Consider the following 25,863-nt stretch of genomic DNA (forward strand, 5'->3'; position numbering starts at 1 on the left):
ACAAAGACCTTTATTTTCTTTTAATAACTCAGTTGAATCTGTGACTGAACTTATCAACCTTTCAAATTCTTATAAAGGACTAAATAGGTTCCCTTCCCCCCCCCCACTTTCCCATTCTACTTCTACTTCAGTATTGATAAAATCAACCATCTGAACAGGAACAGGTGACAATAAAGGCCTCACAGGGCCATCCAGAAATGCTGTATTGAAGAAACCAGAATGGAGAGATAGGACTTTCTCACTCCCCATCCTCAATATCACAAGAGATGATTCTTTTTGGAAATGGAAAAGAATAATTAAGGGAAGGCAAAGTCAAATAGAGAGAGTCTGTTCACCTTTAGTGTCACCCCTGCCTATCTCGCCTTTTCTAATCCTGGATGATATATTTATTTTGTTTTTTTTTACTCATTTACATATTCCTTGTTTTCTCCCAGTGGAACATGAGCTAATTGAGGGCAGACCTTTGGTGTTTTTGTCTTTGGATCCCCAACTAACTTTCCCCCCATCTCCATAGTTAGTACAGTGCTTAGTATTCAATACATGAATGGCACTGTTTTTCTAGGCTATGAAAACTGAATAGAGTATTTAAAAGTATTTTCTAATTTCATCACATTTTTAAGTTCATTCCAGACTTCCTTTACCTGTGAAAGGAAAGAATCATCTAGGGAAATATGAATATTCAATTAACTGCTTTAAAAGATGGCCTTTGCTTGAGCAAAGTACCAGCGTTAATATCAAAGAAATGTGGAGGACAATTATCTCGTTTTCAACTGGAACATTAATTCCTCAAAAAAAAGAGTTCATCCTCTATGATCTGCCAATAGTTTGGTAAAGGAAACTGGTCCTTATAACAGATGGGCTGTATACTTCCAGGCTTGCCAGAAGCCTAATAAAAGACACTGGCTTCTTTACAATGAAGGATGAACACTTCTCAAATGGCCAGTATCCAAACTGGGAGTCAGCAGTTTAAAATAAAGAAGGCACACAAAAGTGTGACAAAAAATAGGAACATAGTGCAGTAATTTTAAGGCCACTATCATCCACTGAAACCTGACGTTTAATTCATTTCTTAGAACCTGAGCAAGTATCTTTTACAACTTATACATTCAAAACAGGAATCAGTCTGTCCTCTGAATTATAAATAATATGGTTTATATAATATAAAATGAATGTGAGGTGGTTTTTCTCAAAATACATTGAAATCCTAAAAAAAGATTTATTTTCTTTTTACATCATCACTTTTAACCTTATAGCTTCTGCATTGACACGTGACATGTTATGGTGATCAAATAGCTACCTATTCATTGGCATTATAATTGACTTTAAAACAATAGCACCTACCTTCTAGGATTGTTGCAGAAATCAAATGAGATTTTTTTTTCAAATGAGATATTTCAAAAATGATTTGGCACACAGCAGGTGCTTAATAGATCATTCTCTTCTTACTCTTCTACTTTCAAATACCCAAAGATATCAAAGAAAGAGGAAAAGAACCCTCAGAAAGCTCTTTTTTGTAATGGGGCAAAGAATTGGAAACTGAGGAAGTGTCCATCTACAGAAGAATGACTGATCCAATAATAGTATATCAATGTAAGGGAATAAATACTACTGTTCTATAAAAATGAAGAAAGGAATAGTTTCAGAATAACCTGGGAAGCCTTCTATGTATTGATGCAGAGTGAAGGGAGTAGAATTAGAACACTTTTATAACAACAACTTTGTGAAAACACTTAACTTTGAAAGACCAAAATATGCTGATCAACATAATGAGATATATTTTTGAATATGGTAAATACAGGACTTGGCTTAATTGTTCATACAGATTTTATTTTGAAGGAATCTAGAGAACAGAACTGGGACCCAGAGAGCAACAGCTTTAGAATAAGAAGACCTGGGCTCTGCTATTCAATACCTTTGTAATACTGGGAAAGACATTCGACCTTTCTGGTCTTCATTTCTTTTATTTGAGAAAGAGGCTTGAACTAGATGATCTCTAAAAATAAAAAAATAGTATATGTATATGTATATGTATATATGTGTGTGTGCATACATTCTTTTATATATGGGCAGCTAGTTGGTCCAGTAGTTAGAGCACCAGGTCTAGGGTCAGGAAGAGTCATCTTCCTGAGTTCAAATCTAGCCTCAGATACTGTTTGACCCCGGGCAAGTCACATTACCCTGTTTGCCTCAGTTTCTTCATCTATAAAATGAACTGGAGAAGGAAATGACAAACCTCTCTAGGATCTTTGCCAAGAAAACCCCAAATGGGGTCATGAAGAGTCAGGAAAGTTGGACTCCAACCTTTCTGATTCTATAGGTAACTCTCTGTTCTTTTTACCACCTCATGGCTTCTCATAATTCTAGATTCTATGTTCTTGTAGGTTACCAAAAAAAAAAAAAACATGTTTCTTGAAGGTAATATATGGAAAAATTTACTAATACAGCTACTTGAAAAAAATGGGATACTTAAGATGAATTTCCTGCTAATATTCAAATGGATATTGGATGAATACTCATAGGAATTTTTTTTAGAGAGTAATACATCCATCAGTTAATGGTTGGAATAGAAGATGTAAATCTTTTCCAATTCTTTGAATCTATGAAAGTTCAACATTCTCTATATTTAGACAAACTGTGTAGCTTTGATGACTGGTTCCAAGAAAGTAACATAATAAATTAAAGTTGGAGCATTGAGTTCCATAGGAAAGGTATTAGAGGAAGAGTGGGTGCAATTACATTTTGAAAAGATAATGATAATGCAACTTGATGGATAAGGGTTAGACTTAGATCTGGAAAAACTTGCTTCAAGTCCTGCTTTGGTTGCATACTATTTGTTTGATCCTTGACAAGTGAGTGCCTTTCAGCACCCCAGGCCACTCTTAGAAGGCAACAATTATATAGCAGTTACTAATTTTTATCAGTACATAAAATGTCCACATCAGGAGTTCCCTACACCAACAGAATTACAGAGCTGGAGCAAAAGAAAAAAAATTGAACAATATCATTGCTCAGTAATATTAGATAGAGTCCTTTCATAGAAGGGTATGCTTTTATGTCAAACTAGATTTGTGCTCACCTTTCACGTTCTTCCTTCATTTTTTCTAGCTCTTCTTCTTGGAGAGTGCCTTGCTTTAGATTTCCTTTCTGTTCATTTTTTCCACCTTTATCTTCTTTTTTTTTCCCAAATCTGGGCAAACACAAGGGGAAGAGGAGAGGGATAGAGATGATTAACAATATTTCTATTATTTTTCTAGTTATTCTTAGTTAAATGATTTTTGCTAATCCACAATGTTCTAAAATATTAAAAAACTAATTTTAAAGATAATAAAAACATAACAATAATAGAAACAACTCACATTCACATGGCACTCTAAATTCTGTAAACCTTTTTCTTCAAAACAACTCATGAAGTTGTAAATTATATATACATACACACAAAAAAACCCATATATATATATATATAGACACACATATATCCCTGATACTTGAGAGCTTCAGTCTTCAGACTGATATCCCCTTGAATACCTAGACTTCACATTTTATCACCCTCTGGTGACCTTCAGTATATCTCAACCATCCAGAGGGATAGCCTTATATATAAGACAATGATGATATTGTGAATATAATCATTTCCATTTTATAGATGAGGTGACTAAGGCTATGAGAGATTAATTAAATCAGTCTGTCAGTCAATAAGCAATTAGTAAGAAGTTACTATGTAACAGGCACTGTTACTGAAGACTGAGGATCACAATGAAAGGCAAAAACCAATATTTCCCCTCAATTTGCTCACATTAGGATGGGAGAGACAGCAAGTGGATAATCTTGCACTTACCAGATACATACATTTTAATAGAAGGTCATCTCAGAGGTAACTGGTGATACAATGGATAGACTGACAGGACTGAAGTTAGGAAGAGCTTGAGTCAAATGTGTCCTCAGACACTTGCTACTGTACAACCCTGAGCAAGTCTGTTAACCCTGTTTGCCTCAGTTTCCTCATCTGTGAAATGAGCTGAAGAAGGGAATAGCGAACCACAATAGTATCTTTGCCAAGAAAAAGCTAAATGTAATCATAAAGAATTGGAAATGACTAAAAATGATTGAATAACAACAATCTCAGAGGAGAAATTGGAGGTGGAGGAAGAATTAGGAGGGTGAGAAAAGCATCCTGCAGAAGTTGGAATAAGAACTAAATTGTCTTGCAGGAAGTCAGAGAAGCCAGGAGGTGAAGGGGAGGAGGGAGAGTTTGCTAAGCATGGTAGGTAGTCACTACTACTGGGGGATGGAGTGTTAGATGGAAGGGACAAGTAAGAAAGTAGATGTTGCTGAATCATGGCTCATATGATCTGGAGTTAAGTATAAGAAGACTGAAAAAGTAGGAAGGAGATGGATTGTGAAGGACTTTAAATGACAGAGTCTTTTATATTTGATCTTGAAGGTAATAGGGAAGCTGCTTTCACAGTCAGATCGGTCCTCTAGGAAAATCACTTTAACTGTTCAGTAGAAGATGACTTGTGTGGGGAAATGCTGTTAATATATGTGAAAGAATTCAAACCCAAATCTCTTGACCCCAATAGAGTCACATGCTCTACCTAGCCCACTAAGAACATTGACAGAACTAAAAATTGAAAGGAAAGGTTATTGTTCAATTGTTTTAGTCATATCTGATTCTTCATGATCCCATTTTAACATTTTTTCAACAGCTTCATCCTGTTGGTCTCAGTTTCCTCATCTCTAAAATGAACTGGGGAAAACATTGGAGTAGTTTGCCCTTTCTTTTCCAGCTCATTTTAGAAATGAGGAAACTGAGACCAGCAGCCTTAAGTGACTTGCTCAGGTCATAGCTAATAAGTGTCTGAAGCCATGTGAACTCAAGAAAATGAGTCTTCCTGATTCCAGGCTAGCCACTACATCTTCTGTGCCACCTAGCTGTCTCTTTGACTCTTTTTTTTTTCCTTTTGCAATCCTTTCTTAAATAATAATGATGATGATGTGGTTGGTGATGGGGATAATGATAGCACTTAAAAGTTTGCAAAGGGCTTTTTTGTTTTTTTTGTTTTTTGTAAATCAGTGGGGTTAATTGACTTGACCAAGGTCACACAATTAGGTAACTATTGAGTGTCTAAGGCCAGATTTGAACTCAGGTTCTCCTGACTCCAGGGTCTATCCATTGTGCCACCTAGCTACCCTTGCTTTACAAATATATGTTTATCAACAACAAATATGTGAGTTATGTGAAATTACTATTCCCAAATCATCGATGAGGAAATTGGGGCACAGGACAAGAGACCTGCCCAGAATCACATGACTAATAAGTACCTGAGGCCAGAACTCTCCAAGGTTCAGTTCTGTATTCATTGGACTGAACTGTCTTTCCCCAATTTTTTTTTAGCTTTCTCTCTGGTGTATCCCTCTCAGCCTCCTCACCCTCTCAACCCCAACTCCTCAGTCTTCTCAAAGACATTCCAGTGCTATGCTCAATCATCTAAAGATCCTGTAGTCCTCAGTCTTCATTCTAAGATAAATCAACTCTCATTTTCTGCTTAAGCAATTCATGTGATTCAGAGCTGTGTTTTTGTAAAGGTGAAAACCCTTCTCTCTCATTACTCCTTTCCACAGTCTCAGTGTTAGCCTCCTTCATATCCTGACCTCTCCTGTATGACTCTTCCACTTTAACCTCTGAAAACCCTACTCAAGTTTTAACAAAATCATCTTTTTTTCTCTCACACTTTTTTTTTAACCACAGAAACCTGGCCTTCTAGGAAAACATCATATGTTTGGGATCTCCGGGGAGTCTCTTTTTTGTTCTATATTACAATTGGTTTTCTATTATCTCAGTTTCTATCACTGCAACCTCATCCCCTTTGAGGGTCATTCCCTTTGAGGGTCCTGCCTAGAAATCTGTTGCTGTCATTTAGAAGTTTCTTCTCCCTTAAGACATTTCCAATCTGGCTCAAAGTCTTTCTAGTCACCTCAACACTTATTGAATACTTCAATATTCAGACTTACATCTCTTTGAATGCTTGGACCTCACAATTTCATCAATTTCAAATCTAATGACCTTTAATGTAGCTCAACTACCTAGAAGAGCAGAATTCTGAAATTCTCTCATCTATCATATCCTTACTTCTGTTTCACTCAAACTTATTCTTCATTCTTACCATGACCATCAGTTCCACCTTTCCTTCCTGTTCTTTTTATCCATAACCCCTGTTTTGACTTCACTTTCTTCCCTTGGTCTTGGTCTCAATTATATAAGTTCACATATACAAAATTCTCCACCTTTGACTCTCATTTCCTTATTAAACCATCTTGCCTAGATGTAAAGCCAGGGTCACCTTTACCACCCTTCCTTTCCTTTATTCTCTCTTGCTGTGGACCATCACTGAAGTCACACAACTCTTTCAACTGGGTTTACTGCAAATTCATGTTATCTAATGTCAGAAGGATTCTCACTGCAGCCTTAGTATTCCTATTTCCTGACCATCCTCCTAAAGCAACTATTCTAAACTTCCTACTTTCCTGAACAAAGTCACTCTCTTCCATACTTCAAAACTCGACATCTTGAAATATTCTCTCCTCCTTTGCCCTGAGGAAGGGGTGATCCTTTTCTTTGCCAAGGATAATGTTTCTATTTTGCCCTTGATTCTACCTCCTTTAGCCTCCTCTGGAACCTTGATCCATTAATCATACCTCTCCCCAATAACACATTCTATAACTGTCTAAGTCTAGGTCTTCCCTATCTTGATGTAAGCTTGACAAGGCTTTGAGACTTGTTGGTTACATATATGAAGGTAGGAATTTGGCTAGGCAAAGGTAAAGGAAATATCTTACCTCCTAAATTTTGTTTTCTCTCTATATCCTCCCCTATCCAACATTCTCCGACTAGGAAAGATGATATGATTTTGGAATGGAGAAAATGAGAGTTCCCTGGATCCTGAGAAGCCTGGCAATTGGGAGAACAATCTTTAGTGTGGAGGGTGACAAGACACCCAGTTGGATGGGAAGAATACCCAGGGGATGCCATTCTTCTTTGCCTTCTCTTCTCCTCTCATTAGCTCCAGGCCACCCAACTCAGACTCTATCCCATCTGCCACATCAGTAGGTCATCCTTCATCAGAGTCCAGTCAGAGCCCATGGGTAAACTGGGTGTAATTGGCTTTTTATACCATTTGGATGAGCTACAAGCCTTCCAGTAAAATGGAGGACCATTATATCTTACCATCTGCCTTGCCATTGCATCCTACAGTCCTTCAGGCCTTACCATCTGCCCTGCCACCATGCTCTCCAGAGTCCTGTTTTCCAATCTACAGGTACATCTTAAAGAACCCTGTATTTTTTCCATTCACCTTGTCACCAAACTCTTAGGATTCAGGGACTTTTTCATCCATCCTTTAGCTAAAATCTTTTATATGAGTTCTCTCCCCAAATTACAGTTTGGTATCCTTGAAAGAAGGATAATTTTTTTTTTCCTATTTGTGTTCCCAGCACTTAGCAAGTACTTAGTACATAGTAAACACAACAATTTTTTTCCCTTAATCACCAGTTTTAGGCAGATCAACAAAGAAACATTAAAAATTGAGATCTTTAAGAAAGAAACCCGAACTAGGAAGTGGAATTCAAAAAATAGATTAAATCAGAGGGTCTTCTTCCTAGTTAAAAAAAAATTCTTCTCTATATTCTAAAGAATTGGTAGCTAGAACAAAGGATCTGCTGAAACATTTCTTAAAAATCCATTTTAGGCATGACTAAATGGAACAGACAGAACACTTTTTAAGGGAACAAAAATGTCTTCAGGGTTGTCCCCCATAAGATGTTGTTCATAAGAGCTAAGTATAAAGACAATTACTTTTCTGAAAGAACCAGGGAAGTCTCAAGACTTTAACCTAAAAAAGCATGGTAGAATCTGCTCTTCTTATGAGAAAAAAACAGGATAGACAAGTACTCTAGATGAAACCAGAAGCTTGTAAACAGAGAGAAATTCACCCATCAACTGCTCAGTGAATCTAAGCTTGGGAACACAGCAACATATATCACAGTTGATACACCTGATGGAAATCATTGGGGAGTATGTCCAGGTAGAGAAGCATAGTTGTAACACCAGAAGACATTGGTGACCAGAATCATAGGTATGTGTTTCATCTATATATATATATGTAATGATAGCAAATGTTCCCTTTCTATATACTTCCAATCTGTGCTTACTCTTCTTACAAATGATCTGTAGAGTATGCCCTTTGAAATGGGTTTCTTTTACTTTTCTTATACTATTTTAATTAATCAAGTAAGGCATTTAATGCCTTAGCTTTTAATTGTGTCTTCTGGGTAACTATTAAAGGAAAAGACATTGGTGGATTTCATGGGCTATTATAGTTTTGAGTAGATGTGGACCTACAAACTACCTTGAGCTTAGGATAGTTTTGTCTGGGGAACCTATTCTATAAGCACAAACAGACAATGCCAGTTATTACCAGGGGGAAAAAAAAAACAACCCTTTCTTGTTCTTGCTAAACTCTCTAGTTATCTCTTTGCTGTTTTACTGCAGAGGTCTTTGGGAAAAAACTGTCCATCATCACTGTCTTCATTTATTCACCATAAGACACTCACATCTCAGCCCTCTCAATATGATTTCTGGCTCCACACCCTGCTGAAATTGTACTTTTGGTGATGATCTTTGCTAGTATTCACTTTACTGTGGAAGGTTAATTCAATGTTCTATTCTCAGTTCTTATCTTTCTTGATGTCTTTGCAATATTTGATACTGCCAACCTCACCTTTTTGGAAACTCCCTTTTCTTTTCCTTTACTGATTTCTATGAAACTACTCTTTCCTGATTTTTTTTTTTCCTGAGCTATCTGAATTAGAATTAGTGTTTCTAATGTTATTTCTGCTAGGTCATTATCCATCTTTTCTCACTTAAGTATGGATACCTTTATGGTTTGTTCTAGGATATCTATTCTTTTCTCTCTACACTCTTCTTGGTGATCTCATTGACTCCTTTTATTTTCATCTCCATGCATATGATAGTCATATTTCTTTTCTGAATTATTTTCCAAGTGGCAAAAATCTATTAGACAAGTCCACTTAGATTATCTCTCAGCATCACAAATACAAAATGTCCAAAACAGTATCTATCATCTTACCCATTTCCACTTGTCAAACTACCCTATTTGTTTTTGGGGGAACATCTATCTTCCTAATCACCCTAGTTCAGAGCCTGAGCTCATTCATGACTTTCTTTTTTTTTTCCTTCCATATTCAGTTGGTTATCATGTCTTATCAATTTACCTCTCAAACACTTCTCACATTCATCTACCTTTTTAAACTCAAGTGACAGTATACCCTAGTTTGAACATGGTAATGAATAAGGATCTACCAGGAGGGGTAATATGACTATTTCTGTGCAAAAGAAAGATTAATCAGGAAGTGATACAAAGGATAAAAGAATGAAGAGGAAAAGGTAGAGTGGAGACAGAAAGATCTTATAAGAGGCACTTATAATAATTCAAGAGGATAATAATGAGGACACGTGTTAGTGAAGTGGCAGTGGAAATAGCAAGGAAGGAAGCAATGTGAAAGTTACCATGGAGTAGAATAGATTGGATTTTATATCTGATCAGGTACTAAAGTGCCAAAGAGGAAGAAGCAGAAATAAAATCAAAGGTTCAAATATAGGAAATTGATAAGTGTCTCAGAAATTCAGAAACTGGACGGCTAGGTGGCGCAGTGGATAGAGCACTGGCCCTAGAGTCAGGAATACCTGAGTTCAAATCCGGCCTCAGACACTTAATAATTACCTAGCTGTATGGTCTTGGGCAAGCCACTTAAACCCATTGCCTTGCAAAAAACTAAAAACAAAAACAAAACAACAACAAAAAAAGAAATTCAGAAAATAAGGAGTTAGAAAGTAGAGTAGAGTTGGTGGGGAGGGGAGAATAAGTTTGGTTTTGAATATGGTAAGTTTGAGGTGTTGCTGAGGCATCAATGTGGAGACCTTTAGTAAATCTGGAGTTATGAGAGAGATTTCAAGGTGGGAAGAATAAATTTGGGAGTCCTCTGTGTAAAGAGTGCAGTTAAATGGATAGCTGAATGATTAGAGGTTGTGATCTCAAAATTCCTCTTCCGTTGTTAATGATGTTTTGGAGAAGAGGTCATTGTAAGGAATCAAACTAAAGAAGTCCTCCCCACCACCACATTCATCTCTAGATGATTAAAAGCAGCAATGACAAAATAAGTTAAATTGTAAATGCTAGTTTTAAACTTTCTTCTTTTCCATGTTTCAAACACCTTTTTTTCTCCCCATAACAAAGTAGATTTCTTTTAAACCTTTGGAGATCAGAGATGGAAGAAATCCTGATATCAAAGGCAGAGGCAATATTCTAGTACATGCCACATTTTGCTCTTTATGGTTTTAGCTAATAAATTATTTTTTTCTCCTAGAAAGTAAAAATAGCTTAATAGTATTGTGGAGATAGAATGGGAAAAAGGAAGTAAGGGATGCATAGACATTCTGCAAAACAGTGTTTTCCAAACTAATTTGGCCATGTGAACACTACTGGATTTGAACCATGGTGATGAAACCTATAAAAAGACCACGGGGATCTGTAATGCTCTTAAGATAAAGGGCCAGTCAGAGGATCTGGGAACTAACTGGCAGAAATTAAATTTATTTTCCTACTAAATATTGCTACATAGAACATGTATTTTAGATACATAGGAAATTTTACATTTAACATTTTAGAGGAAAAAGATATCACTAGGGTGAAATTTTTCTCATGGAACCCTTATTTACATCATGTGGCAAAGATTCTTTCGGCAGAATCATTTGGGAAATGCAGTTATAAAACAATGGTGTTTCTTATCAATACATTTCAATAACTGTCAGATCAAGCAAAGTCACAAAAATGACAAAGATTGACTCCTGGATATGATGCTATGTCCAAGTTTCAAGAACAAAGGGCCATGATCTATGAGGAATTTGCTTCATTTGACAAATATAACAGTAACAAATCAATTCCAAAAAGACAAAAAAAATTTGGTAAAGTAGAAAGCAGTCCAAGTATATAAATGAATTATAGACCATTCAGCCAGGAAGGGATCATGCATGCAGCTAATCTAGTTCAAATCCCCACTCCCATTTCATAGACAAGGATACTGAGATCTAAAAGAATGACATTATTAAGGTAAAAAGCATAGAATAATGGCAGAGCTTAAAGAAGAACTCACTTCTTCAATGTTCCATTTATTTTACAATAGGAATTTACATAAATTTGCAGACTCTTCTTATTTCAGACTGAGTCAACTTTGGGGGGAGGGTTGTAGAAAAGATTAATTTAATTTGACATCTAAATGTTTAATTTTTCCTTTTCCCATTTCATTGTTCTTTTGGTATCCTCATCAGGAGTACTAAAGGAAGAATAGAAGTTCAAACAAATCAATTCATTTACCTGCTAATTATTCTGGTAATAACTTTCATGTATAAGTGAGTAGAAATTTGGGGGTAAAATCATGTTTTATATTTCCTAGGCATTTCCATTATCTATAGTACCTAAGCCCCCATGAGAATAAGCTGAATTGGATCACATTTTAAATTCACTAAGGGTTAAAAAAAAAAGAAAGACTATATTTTTAAAAACACTAAGAAAGGCTCCTATGATGAATTCTTTGAAAAAGTGAATGACCATCCTTTAATTTATTTTTCATTTTATTTTGATATATGACTTGCTTAAGAAACATACATATTCATATAGTTGTTTCTCATGTGTAGCAACCTGATAATTTATCAGTTAATATTATGGGACCTCAATGAGCTCAACATTCTACTGAAGAGGGGAGAGGAAAAGTACTAACCCACAGGATTAAAGTTTATATAGCAGTACCCCTAGGTACAATTTAAAGTTTATGGAGAAATTCCTCCTGCCCAGAAATATCTCCCTTAGGCTGCCTGATTTTTTTTTCTTTTACTTCACTTTACTATAATGTCTGAAAATTTATTGATCAGACTCATTCAAGTAAACATTCTTTCTTTTTTGAAACTTCTCTGCCAAGATATGTATAGTTATGTCATTCATACCTTAGGGGGATTATTTAAATCAGAAATACTTTCCTCCCAACTTCTGCCTGGGGTCACTGCTACTAAGGAAACAGAACTTTTGACTTGAGCAGGAGGGGATATAAAGGGAAGGACAATTAAGGAGGATTACAAGTAGTCTCTTTTCCATATGAAAGGTGGCCCTAGATGGATAGATAATACAAAAGCACTAGGATCCTAAGTAGATAGGGGAGGAGTATAAGAATATGGTGGAAAGGTAAAGAAAGGGAAATAGGAAAGTATCAAAGACAATCAGTCTCAAGCACTTGAAAATTTGGTCATCACCATAAAGAAGAAACCCTTGCAGGATGTAATGGATGGGGCTGGCCTTGATATCAAGAAGACTTGTGTTCAAATGCTCTCTCAGTCATTTACTGAGTTACTTCAGGAAGGCATTTTGATGCTTGGTGCCTCAGTTTCCCCACTTGCAAAATCAGGGGTTGGGTTCAATGACCCTTACAGCTTTAAATCTATGATCCTGTAACTTAATAAACTGCATTTGTCAATAAAACTAGTTGAGGGGGCTAAAAGGTTGTTATTCATAACTAATAAGTATTAGACTTAGAAATCCACTTCATAAAGGCAGAAATAAATCTATAAACATCTCCATTGTCACATTATTTTCCTAGGTTTGGTGAATTCAGTCCCCACTCTAGAGCCCTTGATCTTACTTAATGGTCATTTAAATGTCTACAAATCATACAAACTGAAGCAGTTGAAACAGAAACAGAAGGACAAGAGTTCACGGGTTTCTCTGCCTACATATTACCACAGCTTACCCTAAAACCCTCCCATAAAAGGTCTCTGTTGTCTGATGTATTCTAAATTGGGTTCTTAATTAGCATATGCAGATGCTGATGAAATTAACTTCCTTCTATGGAAGTCTCTTAAGGTTTTTGTACAGTTCACCTTTCTTTAAAATTTGCCCAGCAAATTTCTTCCTATTGTGTGATGGAAGTACTGGAATCAGATAAAAATTCAGGAGAAATTAGCTAATTAGAGGTTTTTTTTAAGGGGTTTTGTTCTGAACTCCAAAAGGCAGAGTTATCTGGCACTGTGATGCTTATGCTATTGATACAACAAGGAAGCAAGCAACATTTGATGCAGACAAGTCTTTATTTGCTAAGAACCCCCCCCCCCAATTCTTTCTTTCTGGAACCCTTCTGTTTGCTGATGGTTGCTAGGGCCCATGCCTGTGCCTATGAATAAGGGGAGTGGAATGCTATAAAACTATTAGCTTGCTTTTCACAATGGAAGGGCAATATTTTAAACCCTGTGAGTCCAGGCTGCCACATGCAAAAGTAGATACCGGGTTTGCTTTATGGGATCTGTCCAAAGGTAGAAGCTGAGTGACTCATGCTATTGTCAAAGCTCATGCACCTGGAAACGTGTTTACTGCCTGGATGCTTTTCTTCTTTGCACAATTTATGCTTTAGTCACTAAAGAAAACCCCAATATTGGAGAAGAATCATGAATTCAAAAATCTTACCAACACAAATAGAGTCCAATATTTGAATCTTCCAAATAGTGTTCAGTTCTGAATTACTGGTAATGAATACACATACACATACACACACACACACACACACACACACATTAATATATATGTGTGTGTGTGTGTGTGTGTGTGTACATACATATCTCTATCTATATTTATCTATGTCTCTGTCTGTATCTATGGACCTATCTAGTCTGTCTTTCTATCTCTAGAACTTATTTATATTATGTTTCCAAGATGATGATCAATAGTTAAGTTAAGAAAATAATGATTTTTTAATTCTTCTGAGATCTTTCTCTTATTTCCTTTAAGGAGTCATCCCATTTTTCACTGACCCTCAAACAATTAATTTTCCCTGGTATTGTAACTGCCCTTATTCCTGGGATTGACCATCTCAAACATAATTCCTAAATCTATGATCTTGGCTACTTTTCATTCCTGAGCCAAGAATGTTCAGATCTCTAGTGTGTTGATGTTTGCTTTTAGGCTTAAAAAGCAGGGAGGTCCCATAAAATGCAGAGATATCTGCCTAAGTGGATGAAACATCTGCTGGGCAGAGGTCTAAGCAGCTGCTTCCTACATTTAGGGGTTGAAGATGCTTCAGCTACTTGGCTTTTCTCATTTTGGAAAACTAGGAAACTAGGAAACAGAATTAGCACTACTCAATGAAAGAAAAACATTCTATATAGCAATAGAAAGTAAAATGAAGGTCATGTGAAAAATAATAAAAAGGGAGTTAAGATTGATTTGTAAATATAGCCAAGTGATGGCTAAATCACAGAACAGTTTCTTTTTGCTAATAAATTTGTGGTAAGTGAAAAATGCATTCAGGGATTAGAGGAGCACTCCATTATAAAAGGGCTGAAAATTCAGGAAAAGAGAACTGAAATTAAAGTTAAATGAAAATAAGAGTGAATGAGTGAGCAAGAAAGATAAAGATACTAATAAGGTATGATTTTCAGGTCCACATGGGGACCATAAAAAGCTTATTAACTGTCACTACCAGAGTGAGTTTAAGTTATTCTATCACTCAGTTTTACACAAAAAAGAATACTCTCCAGGAGCAGGGCTGTGCTTTGATTAATTACTTTCATACCTACATTTTTACCGGGTCTTAGACATCATCTGAAAAGATCTTCTGTGAGTCAGACTGAATGCACAGGATTCCATAGACAAATTCATTTTGTATTTATGCTAATTGAGGCAATAATGAAATAATTTTTTTATAATAGTTCAAAAGGTTTTTTATGAATGTTTGCTTACTGGAAAGAAACAGACTATAGCTGTTTTTGTTGTTGTTGCTTTGTTGTTGTTTTTTTTAAAGAAACCTCAGTATTTTCTTCAGCAGAATCTTTCACATAGACACAGATTCAAAGCCCAGGTGCCATACTCCAACACTGGGTCATAAGAACTCTGGGGCATTTGGCAGTATTGCTTTATTTGGAGAGGTCTAGGCCTGAGCAGGAAGTTCTTCCAACACTACTATTATTTATTGCCAAGGGGGTAAAGAAGATACAAATCAGGTTCTTGAGAATTCAGGAATACTTAGCTGACTCTTTCATTGCTCCTAGGAACTTCTTTCATTGTTGAATAAATAGGGAGAGCCAAGGTTAGTCTCTTGCTCTCTCTATGCTCATCAGGGTAAGTAGTTTGTTCTCAAGTAAAGCAATTTCTGATTTTTCTCTGCTTTGACCAATCAAAGCCCTTAGAAGAAAGAAAGTAAAGAAATGATCTATTGGCCTTCTATACTATTCTTTGGACTCTGTTATAATGTTCTTGCCTCCTTAATACAAGTAAATCACCATGGGAATTCTGGCTTCTCTGTCTATCCGATGTTCCATTTGTGCCAATACAGCCTCTCAATCTCTCATCTTCCTTTCCTCCTGGTTCCTCAATCCTCTCCCATCCTCTCCCAGTCACCACAAAAACTAGGGAAGGAAAGGCTGCAGCTTTGGAAGCAAACCACACACCTAGTAAACCACATTTTTTTTTTTTCTGCTGACCGGAGGCAATTCCCCAATGACTTGCTCTTCTCATGCCCAACTTGCCCTGGCTTATTTCAAAATTGTGCAACAGATCCATCCTGTAGAAGGAAGCACTTCCAGGCAGGAAACAACTCAGAGGTTACCATTCCCAGGGCAGGTGGGATCATCTCAGAAAAATACATGGCAAAGGAAAAACTGACCATTGTCAAAGGAATTAAATCCAGTGAGGGCTCATTAAAAAGTTAGGAAGAAACTGTAGAACTCATTTACATTCTCTAAACAAATGACAAATGCAACTTAGATTTCCAAAGTGTTCATTAGTCACACAAATACACCCATATTCACACTCCACTTCATAAGAGATCATAGGTTCTTGTGTTTAACTGGTTACATTTGAAAGAATAGGTGATATTTGATTTCTTTCTTTTAATTCTATTAAAAACACCTCTTTAAGGAATGATACCAGAAGGTATTGCTTCTCCAAAGATATTAACAGAAACAGGCAAATTTTCTACAGAATTCCACTGCAGAGAAAAAAGAACAAAATGATTGAGCTCTTAGATCCAGTCTAATGGGAGTGAAACTTATCTTTATAACTCTGATTAAACAAAAAAAATTATCACTTCTTTGATGCCTAAATTAGCATCTTTTCTCCACTATGCTGAATTAATTAGTTGAGTGACAAAAGAATTAGTCCAGATAGGATCAAAGCTGAAATCATATTTATCTGGAATTTAAAATTAAGAACACACAGCATTAACCCTCTCTCTCTCACAAAGGTTTCTATTGTATAACCTATATTCTCAACCTACAGAACTATAGTTTCACATAAATAATATTCTGGAATTTTTTTTTATAGAAGTTTATCAGAAAAGACAAAGAGGATCTGAAGAGAAATATTTCCTGGAGGTGGGGAACTTTTCTATTGTACTAAAAAAATCTTAAAAGTATGAGACTTTTTTTTGTCAAGAACTGATTGTGAAAATACAAAAGAGGCAAAATAATTAACACCAGATAGAGCTTGTAAGAGATCCTTAAACAATGAGTGGAGTTGATACTCTATTAATACCCTTGCTAAGTGATTCTTGGTTTGTTAAACTTTTTTTTGTAAAAATGAAAGCTATCTCTGAACTTTGGATTTTCTTTCCCTTGAAGGAAAAGCTTTGTTTAATAAGACAGAACAGAAGAGGTTGGATCTTCTGTGTACACACACCTACTCATATTTGGCACTGTTATGCTAGATATGACCTTTCTACAAGTCAAGCTGAAATAAAAAAGAAAAAAAAAGAATTAAAAGAAGGTAGAAGTAGTTTGGGAGAGAGGAAAAGACACAGGACTTAAGAGTCAAGAAACCTGGATCTAGACCTGGCTCTTTTACTAATTAGATTTGTGATCTTGGATAAATCATTGAACCTCTCATCCGTAAAGTATGATAGATGATTATACTAGATAATTGTTAAAATCTCATTAACTTTCTATTCTGTATGGTTTGGTATCAGTTTTGAGCAGTCAATATAAAAGGGGAAAGGAGTGGGGTCAGGGAGCACAGGGATGGGACAATAAATTAAGCAGTTAGTCCTTGGTGTTTTTCACCAAGGTGACAGACTGAACTGTAGGACAAGAAGTTTAATTGGACCAGGCTTTAGTTGAAGAGGCCAATTATTTCTCTTTCTCCAAGTCAGCAAATTAACAAGGATTTATTAAATAGTTACTAAGAGCCATGCCCTATGTGAAGCAAATGGAATTTACATAAAATGACAAAAAAGGAAAAACTATCCCTTCCCTCAAGAGGCATACATTCTAATGCAACCTTGTCTTCAGATAATCAAACCTAAGTACAGAGGTCAAGATGGTTATTAGGTGGGTTGGTAGTTAGCTTTACCTTTTCAAAATGGCCCAATGATAACATTGTACAGTAGGGGAACTCTGGACAGAACTGTACTGTGGGGCTATTCTCCATTACTTTTTGGTCATACCCTTTGGGGCAGGAGAAGACCTAGTACATAGTACATAGAATGCCACTCATATGCAATGAGTCTTAGCCGCTCCTTGGGGACTGCCCCCATAGCATGTGCATCGGAGAATACCTGGAGCCAGGTACTAAACCACTCCTCAAGCACCCATCCTTTTTCCCATGTACCACAGAAATACATTTAAGCAAAGATTCCACAGGGATGAAGCTCCCCTCTCCCGGACTTCTCGTGGACTGCCACATACTTCTTTTTTCTAAGCTAGATTCACATTGTCAGGCCCTGCTACAGACTCCAACTCGATCTACGTTGATCTAAGTTTCCTTTCATTTCCCTTTTAACTTGACTATTCCTCCTTTCCTAGCCTGTAACTACCAATATGGCCTCAGTTGCATGTGGCTGGGTCTGTGCTGATAGGAGTTTCTTTTCTTTCCTTTTTTTCCTTTTTGAGTGTTTTAACCTTTTTTTAACCTCAACTTCTGCTAATCAGCCTTAAAGATACTCACTATCTTGCTACTTCTCCAAAGAACTTAGTTTGTGAACTTTTTGTAATCAGCTGTGAACTTTATTTAGTAAAACCTATGGACTTTTTTATAATAACCTGTGAACTTTTGCAGTAACCTGTAAATTAAAATTTCTGCCTTTTCTTACCCTCCTAAGAGATTTTTACCCCAAAAGATCCAGTTTTCTCTCTAGATCTTTAAGCTCCATTTCTTGAAGTTCATTTTCTTCTGTCATCAATTGATAATATCTTATCTTGGATTTAAGTGAGGGAGAGCTGCTCAAAGTTATCAGCCTCATTCTCTCTTCCTGAGTCATTGAAGTTTATTGGCAGGACAAAAGTCAAGATAACTGGGGTTGGCCCAGGATGCAAGAGGAGTTCTTTCTCAGTTAGGCAGTTACCCAACTCTTACAAATGATATATATATTTCTTTTTTCAAAACAGAGGGTTCTATGATGACACACCAAATACAAACTCTTTAATATGGACCCGGTGGAAGGTATGTCATCTAAGAAAAATAGGAGGTCTTTCTTTAAGATCCTAAACCCATAATTATTTCTGTGATTATACAATCTTTCAGATTTAGGATTTGAATGTCATTAACTGGGATACTAATCTGTAGTCAGAAAGACCTACATTCAAATCTGGGTTCAGCCGCTTACTTTGTGTGATCCTGGGCAAGTCACTAAACTTCACTTTGCTTCAGTTTCCTCATTTATAAAATGAAAATCATCATAGCATCTTCCTCCCCGCCTCCCCACCAAACTGTTATAAGAATCAAATGAGACAATGTCTTGCACATAGTAGGCACCATATAAACACTAGTTATCATGATTATCGTTATTATTATTATTTTATGATTTATGAGCAATTTCAATTGGGATAGTGGTGATGCTTCCTTTAACTTCACATTATAGTACTGAAAGCTGGAAATCATAGTTAATTTCATCATTTATTTAGATATTTACAAAGAAATATCAGGTTGCAACTAAATTCCTAAATATGTTAACTCCAACTTCTATATTTTCTACAAAAATAATTAAGACAAATTGTGAGATAATTGTTCACTCAATAAAGGTAATAAAAAAAACTGTCATTTTCTGAGATCATTCCACCTGCTCCCCTGCATTTTCTTCCTGAATGTATTTTCTTTTGGCTTGAGCAACTTGAATATGAAAAAGGACCAAGGAAAAGAAACATGACTAACTATTTATATTAAGCTCCTACTATATGCCATACTTCATAACACATCTTGAGAAGGATCCCCATCTTACAGGTGAGGAAACTGAGGTAGAGAGAAATTAAATGATTTTTCCAGGATCACAGATATAGGAAATATCCAAATCTGGATTATAATTCAGGTCTTTCTGACATGAGACTCAGAGCTCCACCCACTGTACAAATAGCTACCTCAAAGCACAAAGGATTCAGAGAGCCTCAACCACCCAGAAAGGGACCATAGTGCACTTTAGGTTGAAGTCTTATAATACCCAAGTCTTACAAACTATACTTATTTCTTTTTCAAAACAGAAGGTTCTATAATGACATACCAAATACAAACTCGTTAATAGGACCCAGTGGAAGGTGTGTCATCTGTGAAAAATAGGAGGTCTTTCTCTGAAATCCTAAACCCATAATTGTTTCTGTGATTATACAATCTTTTAGATTTAGGATTTGAATATCATTAACTGGGATAACTGCAATATTTCTCTGTACCTGAGTGTACTCTACTCTCCTTTCTAGAGGCATAAAGTTCTGCTGTATGTGTGTTTGTGTGTTGTGTTGTGGTTCTTTCTGAGAACCAAAAGTTGTTCTTTCAAGTATATCTATATCTATATCTAAATATATAGTACACTTTTCCTATGTTCTAGCAAAATCATAGGTTCAGATGAGAAAGAAAGACAGAGCCACAGAGACACAGACACCAGAGAGAAAGAGAGAGAGAGAGAGAGAGAGAGAGAGAGAGAGAGAGAGAGAGAGATACAGAAATACAGAGACAGAGAGACAGAGACAGAGACACAAAGAGGCAGAAACAGAGAGTCAGAGAGACAGCGAGAGAGCTCAGAGACAGAGATAGAGATAGAAAGATGCTTTAATTTTGTAGATCATCTTATTTTTTTTAAATATCATTCAGGGCAGCTAGGTGTTACAGTAGATAGAGGACCAGACCTGGGGTCAGGAGGACCTGAGTTCAAATCCAGCCTCAGACACTTAGTAATTGCCTGTGTGACCTTGGACAAGTCAGGAAAACCTGAGTTCAAATTCAATTTCAGATACCTCCTCCTAGCTTTCTGACCCTAGGAAAGATACTTAATAAGTGTGTCTCAGTTTTCTTTATTATAAAAGGAGGATAACAATAGCATCTTCCTCCTAAAATTATGGTCAAGATAAAATGAAATAATATTTGTAAGGTGCATACGATGATGACTAGCATATAGTAGGCACTACACACACACACACACACACACACACACACACACACACACACACGTTCTCTTTCCTATGACCTCTTTGGCAGTCATTATAGAAAAATATTTTTATGTTCCTAAAATAAAATACATAGGATTACAAATTATATGGAAATTAAAGTGTCAAAATATTTTTAAAAGAGAGTTTTAAAAATAGGTATAAATCTAGATTAAGATTCTCAGCTTTAAAATACACATATTAATTTAGAATTAAACCAAACAAAACTTTATCACTTTGATCATTGCCTTGAATCAGCAAGACTGCCTAATCCTCCTTTATCTCTCTGTCTGTCTCTGTCTCTGTCTGTCTGTGTCTGTCTGTCTCTCTCTCTCTCTGTATATACACATATATAATATATGTGTATATGCATAAATATATAGTAATGTGGCACTGCAATGATTTATAATTTGACCAAAGAAATCAGAAATTGATTTATAGTCTGTCCAAAGCATCAGGCTCTTATTTGCTTGTCCACTAGACTGTGAAACTACTATTCAACCAGGTAAGTATATTTTCCTCTTTCACCCTTTCCTGTAGCAATGGCTAATTTTTCCTTTGTTCAATACCACAGATGAATAATTCCTACAGAAGCTTAATTCCGTTTTAATATCAAACGATATAGGAGGAAAGGTCTCTGTACTTAAGAAACAACATGGTTACCATTTTATACTGGCAGACTATTTATATCTCACCTGGGCTTGAGGACTGCTACTCACACTGGAAAATTAAGAGTCTAGGTCTAAAACGTGTAAAGGAATAAACCTGAGATTTGAACTTCAGAATGGAATGTACCAACTGTGCTTTAGGGTAAAGAGTTTTAAAAATCAGAATTATAAATGTCATTTTACAAAAAGTACAAATGGGATGCTTTTCCAACCTCTGGGGTCTTTTATATGATAAATTTTATATTACAGTCATTCACTTCCAGCTTGATATATTTAGATTTAAATTTATTTAGATTTTATTTATTTTGATTAAATTTATTTCTATTTTGAAAAGTATCACCCTGTGAACTAACACAATCTAGGAAGTCTGGGCAGCCTGAGATCCCCAAAGCCTTCAGCCTACAGTAGCAAGAAGCTGGACTGATCAGAGATAAGGAATAGGATACACTAAGCAAAGTTATTCAGGCGAAAGTTGAGCTGGCATAAAGTTTGTCAAGCCTTTATTTGGGCTCAGATTTAACGCTCTTAATCTCTTGGTTTTACTACACGTCACCACCTAATATTGAAGCACCTTCTAATAACTAAGCCTTTCTACAAACATCCTAGTCATATTAGATTCTGTAGAAATCCCTAGTATTTGTGTTGATTCATTTTGGAAGGTTGTTTGGAAATCCCAGCCTATAAATTATTTCAAGTGTGACTAAACTGTTGTCATTCATTTGACATCCTCCTCCTAATTCTTCCTCCCTCCAACGTTTCTAAGAGCTCAGAATTCTTTCAAATCCATTCTAGCTAGTGATGGGGAAATAGGTATGGATAAAATAACAATCAGCTCAAACATTATCTGGGTTCTATAAAAATTTCAACTTGGTTGCATTAGCAGTAAATAAAAGAAAGAACAGCTAGGATTAGCTGTATAATATTTGGCTAAGGGAAGTCCCTGCTTCTTGTTCTAGCTCATAAAAGCTATATATAGCAAGTAAGAGGGAAGGGATGTAATTCTAGATAGGGCTCACAAGTTTAGCCAGTTGGTTGAAGCAAGCAAATGAAGTAAAAATACTGTATTTTTGATAACTATTACTATAAAGGAAAAAAATTGGAAAGGGAGAAAAAATATTTTTAAAAAAATACAAAGTAATATTAGGAGTAATAACACATTAACATTGTGATATGTTGAATTATGTTTAATTTATTACTTATTGGATTTGTATCAGAATTCTGTATGTAATCTGTGTATAAAATATTGATTAAATGTAGCCACCAACATATTTCACAATCAACTGTGTTCAATAATTGCTTTTGAAATATGGGAAGGGGACAGAAACTGATCTATTTAATATATTCAAAATTCTTAGAATCAAAATAGCTCTTTGGTTCATGATCAATGAATCTCAAAATTTTTTAAATTTGAAATGGATCTTAGCTTTAATCTATCCCCTTTATGGTCAGCTTTAATCTACCAATATGTATGTAGATGTATGAGACATATGTATATATTATAACTACTATTTATTTTAATGAATAAATTTTATTTTATTTAAAAACAAATTTTAAATAAGTAAATTCATTTATTAATAATATATTAACTATTTTGTATTATACAATATGCATATACACATGTTATATATAAACATGCACATTTCACTTTTGCAAACCTCAAATCTATTGATTTAATTTATCATGTCTTTATGAACAATTATCATTTTTACTATTATTATTAATATGGTAAGATATTTCAAAGCAAGAAATTAACTTTAATATGTAAATGTTGAAGAAAATTAATTGAATATTCAACCTATTTTAGGTCTTGGGGAGATCTGATGATCAAGTATTGTAATTAATTCTAACTACATATTTTAACTTAGTACAGTTGACCAAATGCAGGATGGTAACAAATGTAGGGATTTCATGATATTCCTATTATCTTAAGCACTCTTGTTCATAGAACATAATGCCACTTGATATGAATACATTTCTCAAAATAATTATCTGATATTAGGTTTGTGGCTGGCTATCTAAGCTCTTGGGTTAGAGAAATGTGCTAATGAAGCTGAGGTCAAGGTTTTGACCCCTGAATGGGTCAGTTAACTTCATTTTTTTCAATACTACAGACTGAGCCTTTGGCCCCCGCCAGCTGTCCTGAAAATATGTGCCATTGGTCACAAGGGGCACTGGATTAGTACAAATCTATCATCACTTCTGGAAAAACAATGCAATGCCAGATTCATTAAAAAAAAAGTGTAGTCTCTATTAAGGTGTGTATCAGTATCATTTTATAGGTAAAAGACAGACAGTTCAGGATTGGTAACATTGCTTTACATAATAGATGTTTGTACATACAGACCCAGGTCCATAAGTCTCTATGGATATTAAACACACATAATGAAATATAACAACTTGATTTTTCTTTTGGCCTAGATCTATGATTTCATTTTTATTAGTAACTCCTAAAAAAAGGAACACTCTCAACTGATATGGGCTAGCAACTTAGCTTTATTTTATAATCTTAGGAATCTCCTAGATGTTGGTGACTTGCCCAGAGTCATCCAGCTAGTAGGCTGAATTTCTGTTCTTTCTTAATATATACAATATTTATCTTTCTAAATGAAAATCATCCTCAAGAATCCCAGATTATAATTACAGTTCTATCACAAATTAACTGTGCAGCCTTAGATGAGTCATTGGAACTGGTTGGACTATAATTCACAGGATCTTAGATTCAAAGGTTAGGAACTGGAAGAAATCTAGCCTGAAACATTCTAGTAAATGACCAAGCTGGGATTTGAACCCAGGTTGATCATCTGATAAAGGATACTGGGCTAGGTGATTTAATGGTGTGACCTTGAGAAAGTCATGAACTCTCTCTCAAACTCAGTTTCCTCATTGATACGATGCGGATAGTAATAATTGTACCTGTCTCACAAAGTTGTTGAGAGGAGCAAATAAAATAATGTATGTGAAATGCACTGGAAACCTTCAAAAACTAACTTATAACTTATTATCATTATAAGATATGGAATGACACGACAAACCAACTATTTAAAGGAAAATCAATAAGTATAATTATAATGCCAACCATATTCAGAGATATGTGTTAGAGTGCTAGAAAGGGATCCAAGTGGCACAATGGATGGAATATCAGATTTAGAGTAAGGAAAACTCATCTTCCTGAGTTCAAATTTGGTCTTTTACTAGCTGTGTGACCCTGAGCAAGTCACTTCACTTTGCTTGCTTCAGTTCCTCATTTGTAAAATGGGCTAGAGAAGGAAATGGCAACCATTCCATTATCTTTTCCAAGAAAACCCCAAATGGGATAGTTGGACATCACTAAAAAACAGCCACTGAACAATTGACCAGGAGATCTTCTACTTCAGCACCTTGCCTCCAAGCTAGACACCACTCCTGCAAAGATAGCCAGAGTACAAAAGAGTATACAAAAGAACTATCATATATATGGTGAATTTTGCTATCATGGCCCTAACAACTTAGCTGAGAAGACAGAATTAACAAAAGAAACAATTACTTAATGCCACTTAAGTACCAAATCATGGGCCAACTCTTTTAAGTATGATAGAAATTCAGGGAACCCAAAATCATTGAGGCCTTGGGTCATTGAGGAAGCCTTCCTGGAGGAGTGGCACCAGAATGGAACAAAGGCTCATTTATTCTATTGTTTTAATTGGCAAACAAATAAATTAGTAATATTCTTTTCTATAAACTAGAAATCTTAAACTAGTGGACTGCTAGAGTATATTCAGCATGATATCTATCAGATAAAATACCACTGCTTTAGAGTACCTATCTAGGGCTCAAAAAAAGGAACTTTAAAGATAGAATTACAAAATATTTGTGCCAATGATTTATTCAGAGAGAGAGAGAGAGAGAGAGAGAGAGAGAGAGAGAGAGAGAGAGAGAGAGAGAGAGAGAGAATATGTTTGAGGTTGTGGGGAAAAGTGGAGGAAAGGGAAGAGCCTGAGTAAGCACATATTTGTTATATGCCTAGCACTGTGGGAGAGTTTTTAAAAAGTCATAAACCTGCAAAAATTTAGCTAATGAAGTAAATCAATTATTAATTACTAACAGCCTTTTTATTGGTCTGTTATCTATGTCTCTTGGTTCCTCCACTCTTTCTTGTCTTTCCTCTTCATTTGTGGCCATTTTTACTACACACCAGATAAAAACTGATGTCAAAAAAGGAAAAGAAAGAAATTTTAATTGAGAATTTTTGTTACATGTTGGCAATCCTGGTTTAGAGGGATTAAATGGCTAAAATGAAGATTTTTGACTATCCACAGATTTGAACTCTCTTAGCCAGGGTCGCTGAGTGTTGGCTATAACCTATTTGGACAATGGTAAACTTATTGATGTTTGTAACAAGCAATGCCAGTTCTCACAAAAAGGTCCATAACCTTTGTGCTTAATATAGATGGAGGAAAGATAGTGTCTTTGTAGGCTACAGTTTCAATGTAGCCATCTATTCTGGCTTTCAAGGCCAGGTTTTTTTGTTCTGTTTTATTTATCTATTTATTGGTTGTTGCATGGGTCCCTTTGGCAGTTGGATGAAGCTTGTGGATGTTTTCTCAGAATAATATTTCTAAATGCACAAAGTAAAAATGCCTAGGATTAAAAAAATTAAAAATAAAATAAAAGATAAATGCAGAGGATTATGAAAGAAACTAA

The 25,863-nt window shown here is 35.6% G+C and overlaps 1 protein-coding gene across 6 annotated transcripts in view; it reads right to left on the reverse strand.

Annotated features, from left to right (window-relative positions):
- PARD3B (par-3 family cell polarity regulator beta) overlaps positions 1-25,863 on the reverse strand; it is a 1,291,415-nt gene that overhangs the window by 228,660 nt on the left and 1,036,892 nt on the right. For all 6 annotated transcript variants that reach the window (XM_074191565.1, XM_074191567.1, XM_074191566.1 and 3 more), the window contains one exon: positions 3,077-3,187. In XM_074191565.1, the coding sequence (XP_074047666.1) occupies positions 3,077-3,187 (111 nt within the window). The remainder of the gene's footprint in view (positions 1-3,076; positions 3,188-25,863) is intronic.

Source organism: Macrotis lagotis, chromosome 6, assembly GCF_037893015.1.
Source record: "Macrotis lagotis isolate mMagLag1 chromosome 6, bilby.v1.9.chrom.fasta, whole genome shotgun sequence".
NCBI classification, from domain to species: domain Eukaryota; kingdom Metazoa; phylum Chordata; class Mammalia; order Peramelemorphia; family Peramelidae; genus Macrotis; species Macrotis lagotis.